Consider the following 7,601-nt stretch of genomic DNA (forward strand, 5'->3'; position numbering starts at 1 on the left):
TGCTGGACATTTTCAAAACTGATGAGGCAAGGCGCAATTCTGGAAACATCACACACTCCAGACATGATAAAGACAGAGAAAAGCACACCCTGGGGACCAGGCACCACACTTCTTGTCGGAAGACCTTGAAAGCTTCCAGAAGTAGGGGAAACCCAATTACCTAAAAGGAGTAAAAACAAACTGACTTCTCCACAGATGTAGGGAGCAGCTGACAACCCAGAAGTGTGGTTTACAGAGCCGAGGACAGCAGTGGTCCGAAGCCAAGAGGCGCAGAAAGTGTCACACAAGCAGCCACGAACGGAAGGGAGGCTGACAGTTCTGCTGCCATCAGACTGAGTGGACTTGAAGCTTGACGGAGGAAGGCAGAAGTGTCACTGAAGACAAAGAGTAATACTTCTTAATGACAAGAGGTTAAATTTAGGAAGATGACAACACAGTTCTAAATTTCATGTACTTAATGACATAACCTCAAAATAATCAAGCAGCACAGTAAGAGAATATTTACAGCACCAAACCATTCCCATGAATTCAAAACTCTCAACGCCAAGCAAGCCGGCACGCCTGCAGATACACGCGTACTGTCCCAGGGCGCACACCAAACACATCGCGCCCAGGGCCAGGGCAGGGGAGGGCTTGGGGTGTGGGAAGCAATGGGTTCGAGTCAGAACCACTCGCCCTGACCAGGGACAGCAGCCCAGTAAGAAGGAAGGTGTTGGATCAACCCAATTTCTGCCACTAAGTGCCAGAGAACAAAGAAAAGGCAGAAAAGCCAAGTATGGGCATGCCGTCTACTCACTAGACCCATCAAGTTTTAAGTCAAATGACAGTCCTGTTTCTGAGGAAAAGCGGCAAGTGTGTGGCCTGTGGCACCGTCTGGCCTTGCCCACACACTTCATTCACAGTCTGGCCAGCTGAGGTTGGTTGCTTAGGCAATGGAGGCCATCCACATGGGCTCAGGAACAGGGCAGGTAGGACCCAGGAGGGCCGGGAAGTGGGGCTGGCCTCCTGCAGATGGTGCTCAGGAGGGACCAGGGGCTCAGAGGAGTTTGGTCAGAGCCTCCCTGATGTCTCGATTCCGCAGGCAGTAGATGATGGGGTTGAGCAGTGGCGTCACAACTGAGTAGATCACGGACACCAGCTTGTTGATGTCGAAGGAGCTGGCAGCGTGAGGCCGGGCATACATGAAAATGGTGGTGGTGTAGAAGGTGGCCACCACCACCAGGTGGGAGGCACAGGTGGAGAAGGCTTTCCGGCGGCCGGCCCAGCCAGGGATCCTCAGCACTGTGACCAGGATGTGTGCATAGGAGACCATGGTCACCAGCAGGGAGGTTGCGAGCACAGCCAGGGCTGCCACGAAGTCCAGAATTTCGATGGTAGTGGTGTCAGAGCAGGAGAGCTGCAGCAGGGGTGAGATGTCGCAGAAGAAGTGGTTGAGGACATTGGGGCCACAGAACCTGAGGCGGGAGATGAGAGCCATGGACACGAAAGAGGCCAGGAAGCCGCCCAGCCAGGCGCTGAGGGCCAGGCGCAGACAGAGCTGCCAGTTCATGGTGGCTGGGTAGTGCAGTGGGCGACAGATGGCCAGGTACCGGTCACAGGCCATGGTGGCTAGGAGGAAGCACTCGGAGGAGCCGAGCGAGAGGAAGAGAAACAGTTGGCTGAGGCATCCTGAGAAGGAGATGGTCCTCACCCGTGCCAGGAGGCCAGCCAGCAGCTTGGGGACGGTGACTGAGGTGTAGAGGGTCTCCAGCACGGACAGGTTGGCCAAGAAGAAGTACATGGGTGTGTGCAGTTGCTGGCTGGCTCGGATGGTCAGCACGATGACCAGGTTCTCCAGGATGGTCACCAGGTAGATTGTGAGGAATAACCCGGAAAGCAGTCCCCGAAGATGGCACAGCTCTGGGAAGCCCAGCAAGATGAATTCTGTTACCAGGGTCTCAGTGGAGTCGTTCATCGCCCTCCCTGGTGGGGAGGTCTCTTCTGAGCACCCTGGAACAGCAGAGAGAGGCAGGTGTGCTATGTCCGCTCTCCAAGGTTGCCCTACTGACCTGTCACCCCAACCCCCAGTCCAACATGCAGTTTCCCAGATCTAGCACCGGCAGAGGGGCCTTGGGTGCAAACACTCTTACTCCTATTTCCTATAGAAGCCGCAGGCGTAAGCTCTTCCTGCACCTGCCCCCCCCCCCCCGCCAGTGCAGGGCCAGGTGTGTGTGCATGCACGTGCACATGTATGCACAAATGCACATCCTTCCAGGCGCACCACACCCCCGGGTGTGCACTTCTTACACACTCCCAGGTGTGCACCCCCTTCCACATCTCCTCTGCAGGTGCATACATACTTCCACACACACACCCCTAGGTGTGCACAACACACACAGCAAGAGACAAGACCCATTCTGCCCACTGTGTCTTTTCGGGCTGTGTCCCCAGGCACTTTCCTGGCCTCACCCAGGTCTCCTTCCAGAAGAATGCTCCTTCCTGGGGAAGGACACCACTTCCGTCTGACCACCAGTGAGCTCTCTAGGGCTGAATCAAGCTGCCAGGGGGGTTGCGGAAGGGGGGGGGTCATCCCCAGCTCTAATGTCCTCAAGTAGACCATGCCTGAGCCAGCCTGAGGCCTTTAACCTGTGTTTTCTGAGGAGCAAAATGGCTATTTAGGGGGTCGACAGAGCGGTCCTCTCAGAGCCGCTAAGGGGTTGTGGTGTTTGGGACTGAAGTTAGGTGTCTGAAGGACAGCCGTATCTCAGGGAGAGGGTGACCATCCCCACCGGTCACCTGCGGCCCAGGGGCTCCTCCAGGCTTTCCCGCCGCTCCGGGGGGAGGGGGAGCCGGCAGCTCCTGCTCACCCCGGGAGGGACCGCGCTGGTTCACCCCCGCCCCCCGCGACCCGCTCAGCCCTGCGGGGAGCTGGCTGACGGAGGGTGGGCTGCGCAGGCCGCTCTGAGCGGGTGGGGGCACAGGCCCCGGTGCGGAGCGATGAGGACCGCCCCCCAAATTCTCGGCGAAGCGTCTGCAGGACAGAGGGTGGGGCCTCGGTCGCTGGGACCCTCTTGGACCCGCGGGCTGAGGCCGCCGGGGTCCGGGGTCCAGGAGCTCCTGCCCCGCGCTCTGTGCCGCCCAGGCGGACGGAGGGTGTTGGAGACCCTCCCGGAACCGGCCGCCTCGCCTCCCCCAGGCCCCTGCCTCAAGCACAACCTTGCCCCCGCACAAGATGCGCGGCCTCCGCCGGGTCTCCGCAGGTCTCCGAGGGTCTGGGGAAGGCTCGCCGCGTCTCCCTCGGCCCCGCTGCCTCTGGACCCAGGTGGCTTTTATCGGGCTCGCTCGCGGCGCTGCCTCCCTCCCAGGTGCGCGGCGCCAGGTCGGGAGCACCCGAACTGCAAAGTCCCAGGGGCGCGGGACCCTCAGGACTCTCCGAGCAGTTTGTGAAGGGGCGCGGCGGGGTCCCCGGAGGGATGGGTCCGACCTGCCCCCTTTCTCCTCAGCGGCAAATAGGTCTTTGCAGGTCGCCTGCCCTCCAGGCGGCCAGGCGCGGGGGAGGCCGGTCCGCAGACCCGCCCCGGGCTCAGGGCCCTTCCGCGGACGCTCAGTTGCTTCTTTTTCAGGCGCGCCCTTTACTCATCTGGTTACAAAGTAACGCAGCTAACCAACCACCTGTAAACCTCAGCTCCTTTCCTCCCCGACCCTGGGCTCCCGTCTCCCAGGGCCCACGCTCTGGGGTTCCGCTGCTGCTTCAAGTGCTCTGGTTAGGACACGATCTTTTAGTGCCGCCTGTGTTCGGCCTGCAGGAAGGGTGTCCTGCTCTATGTCGTCCTTCAGGTCTTGCCTTTTCCTGTCACTGAGATCTTGCTCTTCTCGGCAGCTGCATTTGCCTGGGGTCCGCCCGTCTGGGCAGCTGGGGGGCTCTGGCTCCTTCTGCCTGGCCCCTGTCCGTGTCTGCCGGCCGGAGAGTGCCGCAGAGAGCCGGGAGAGCTGAGCCCGTGTCTTCGCTTCCCTCCTCTCAGGGTCGCTATCTGTCATTGCCTCACGTTCGGGGTCTTGAAAACCACTTTTTTCCCTTTTCTTTCACAATTTTGTCTGTTTCCTTCCAGGTGGGACGGTAAATCCAGTTTCTGTATCCCACCTTGGCTAGAAGTGGGGGTCCAAGTGCAGTCATCCCTTGCATGACACCTGCCTCAGTGTCCCCCGGCTCCGGTGTGTGTCTCCTCCCTGTGGCTCCCAAACCACGCGTGACACCCGGAACTCCTGTCCCTTTACCCGCCCCCTAAGGACACGGTCCTGCACTGCCTCTTGTCCAACATCCAGAAACAGCTGTTAAACACATGCAGTATCACTGTGGAAGGAGCTGCTGACCTGTTGCCCAGAGTGGCTATGCCACTTTGCCTTTGGTATAGAGTTTGAAAAACTGTCACTCTAAAAAGTTTGTAGGGGTATCTCCTTGTGGTGTTGGGTTTTTAAAAAAGATTAAAAAAAATCTTTTAAAAGATTTTTGAAAACAGTGTGGGGCTCAAACTCACAACCCAGAGATCAAGGATCGCACGCTGGACTGAGCTAGCCAGGTGCCGCTCCTAACGGTTTTTCCCAGCATTTCCCGCCGACTCCTGCTGTTCACTGTGTGCTCACTACCCAGTCTTCAGTGAAATGCCCGTTCAGCTCTTACACCCACTCGCTTATTCTGTCGGTTTCTTTACCTTTCAAGTTCGAGAATTCTAAATTCTGAGCACAGATATTCCATCAGGGATTTGATTTGTAAATCCGCCCCCTCCGCCACCCTCCCAATCATGGCTCGTCTTTCGACTCCACCAATAGTCTTTCAAAGATCAGAAGTTCTGCAGTTGATGAAATCAGTTGTACTTTTTTCTTCTATGGATTGTGTTTTTAATGTTGTATTGAAGAAGTTTTTGCTGTATGAACATTTTCTCCATATGTCTAAGGCTTCATACTTAGGTCATTGGTCCATTTTGAGTGTGGGTTCCAGAGCAAAGTTCATTTTTTGCATATGGATAGATGATTTTTCCTGGCACTGTGTGTTGAAAATTGAATTACCTTTCATCTTCGTGTGGGAACATGAACATGGTACATTTCTCTATGTAATTATGGTATCTTTGATTCCTTTCATGAGTGGTTTATAAGTTTTAGCATCTTTTGCAACTATCTTTCTTCAGGTTATAGGAACTCTTTTTTAGTTCCTTTAGGATGTGGGTTTTTTTTTTTGTTTGTTTTTTAAAAGATTTTATTTATTTATTTGACAGAGATCACAATTAGGCAGAGAGGCAGACAGAGAGAGAGAGAGGAGGAAGCAGGCTTCCCGCTAAGCAGAAAGCCCGATGCGGGGCTCGATCCCAGGACCCTGGGATCAGGACCTGAGCTGAAGGCAGAGGCTTTAACCCACTGAGCCACCCAGGCGCCCCATAGAATGTGTTTTGATGAACAGTTTTCAAAATTACTTTAGAACAGTTTTAGATTTATGAAAAAGTTGTAAAGGTATTACAGACAGTTCTCATACACGCAACAACCAGTTTCCTCTAGTGCTAGTAACTTACATTAATTAGCATGGTACATTTCTTGAATTAATGAACTGATATTGATATGTTCTTATCAATTAAAATTTATACTTTATTTGGATTTCCTTTTTCAGTTAGGTATTAATTTCCATTTCCCATTTTAATTTTAATTTTTTATTTAAGCTCTAGTTACTTGACGTACAGTGCAATGTTGGTTTCAGAAGTAGAATTCAGTGATTCATTACTTACATACAACACCTGGGGCTCATCACAGATGCCCTCCGTTTTGTTTGGATTGCCTTAGTTTCTATCCAATGTCCTTTTTTTTGGGTCCCAGGATCCAATAGAGGATCCCGCGTTACATTCAGTTGTCATATCTCGTTAGGCTCCTCTTGGCTGTGGGTTTCTCAAACTTCCCTTATTTTTATTTTTTATGAACTTGACAATTAAAAAAAATATTTTATTTATTTATTTGACACACAGAGAGATCACAAGTAGACAGAGAGGCAGGCAGAGAGAGAGGGGGAAGCAGGCTCCCTGCTGAGCAGAGAGCCCGATGCGGGGCTCGATCCCAGGACCCCGAGATCATGACCTGAGCCGAAGGCAGCTGCCCAACGACTGAGCCACCCAGGCGCCCCGAACTTGACAATTTTGAGGCGTTCTGGTCATCTGTTTTGTACAGTGTCCCTCAGCTGGGATGAGTCTCATGTTTTTCACATGACTAGATAAGGATTGTGAATCTTCAGAGGAAGACCATAGACGAGAAGCGGCATTCCCAGTACACCATATCAAGGGCGCATGTTATCTGCACGGATGGCCATGGCTGGTCCTGGGCTGAGGCCATGTGTCGGGTTTCTTCACTGTCAGGTTACTCACACCCCCTCTATCCTGCCCTCTTTGGAAGGAGGTCGCTGTGCACAGCCCGTGTTGAAGGGGTGGGAAGTTGTGTTCTTCCTCCTGGAGAGAGGAACATGTACACAGACTATTTGGAATTCTTCCTGTGGGACGTTTATCTGTTCTTTCCATTTATATCAGTTTATATCATTAGAGACTCATGGATAGCTGTCTCATACCTTGGGTTATGTTCCAGTACTACTGTGCTTCTTTTGTTGTTGGCCTAGCTTTGGCTGGCGAGAGCACTCAGCTGTTTCCCAGGCCCCTTTGACATACCCCACCGTTGTGTTTTTGTCTTTCCGAACACTTACTACATTTCTGGCACGAGGCGATGTGCCAGGCTCATCCTGCATTCTTCCTTTCCCAGCTGTAGATTCAGCTGTTTCCCCAAGGATATCCGGTGCTTTGTACTAGACACGGACACCTGGGCCCCCACTAGGTAACCCGTTGCTCCCGAGTGTTGTGGCTTCCAGGCCCTCCCAGCAGACAGAGAAGAGAGGGTTATGTGCGAATATTTGTCCAGTCAGTGCACACATCTGCAGCCACTTCTGTACGGAGCCGCCTGTACCCATGTTACGTTGAGCACAAGATCTTACCTACATCTCCTCTAACCCACCTCTAATCCACCACTGTGTGGTCATTCCAGCCTCTTGCCCTTACAGGTCTGTACACCCAACATCTGCCTACTTGACTCTTCAACTCCAGTGTACATGCCTGGTGGCAACAGGATGGTTGACTTGTCAGCTGGGGTGCAATGCTCGCGTGGTTTCTCTTGCTGTGGGTCTTACAGACTCCACTCATTTCCAGGGTTATTCAGATCGGCACCCTCACACCCCACTCCTATGGTCAGATTGTTTGCCACTTTCTGCATTCCATCCCGGATCCCCAAATGTTCTGAGTGACTTTTTAAAAATTTGCACACATTGGAATTCACGTCTTGTGTGGTAAAGTTCAATGGGTTTCAACAAGTATCATGTCTCCATCATTACACGATCCTAAAGGATAGTTTCCCTGCCCTAAAAGTCCCCTGAGATTTACCTTCTAAACCCTCTCCTCTCCTCTGAACTGATCATTTTACTGTCTCCTTAGTTTTGACGTTCCCAGAATGTCATATAACTGGAATCATACTGTATGCAGGCTTTCCAGACTTCATCCATCCATTCATCTATTAAAGGATGTATCGGTTGCTTCTAGTTTTGAGTCACT

General features: G+C 52.9%; 1 protein-coding gene across 1 annotated transcript; it reads right to left on the reverse strand.

The window, feature by feature from the left end:
- Window positions 1-426: 426 nt before the first annotated feature.
- LOC132015468 (olfactory receptor 226-like) lies at window positions 427-3,667 on the reverse strand. The gene is made up of 2 exons (XM_059395964.1): window positions 3,196-3,667; window positions 427-1,989 (listed from the first exon to the last, which is right to left on the reverse strand). Exon 2 carries the CDS (start codon window positions 1,952-1,954, stop codon window positions 1,037-1,039), a length of 918 nt encoding a protein of 305 aa, XP_059251947.1. The 5' UTR covers window positions 1,955-1,989; window positions 3,196-3,667; the 3' UTR covers window positions 427-1,036.
- Window positions 3,668-7,601: the final 3,934 nt, after the last annotated feature.

Source organism: Mustela nigripes, chromosome 4 (assembly GCF_022355385.1).
Source record: "Mustela nigripes isolate SB6536 chromosome 4, MUSNIG.SB6536, whole genome shotgun sequence".
NCBI lineage: Eukaryota > Metazoa > Chordata > Mammalia > Carnivora > Mustelidae > Mustela > Mustela nigripes.

What these genes read in the sequence shown, in the direction of transcription:
- LOC132015468 (XM_059395964.1), bottom strand. Translation starts at nt 1,954, where the DNA reads ATGAACGACTCCACTGAGACCCTGGTAACAGAATTCATCTTGCTGGGC.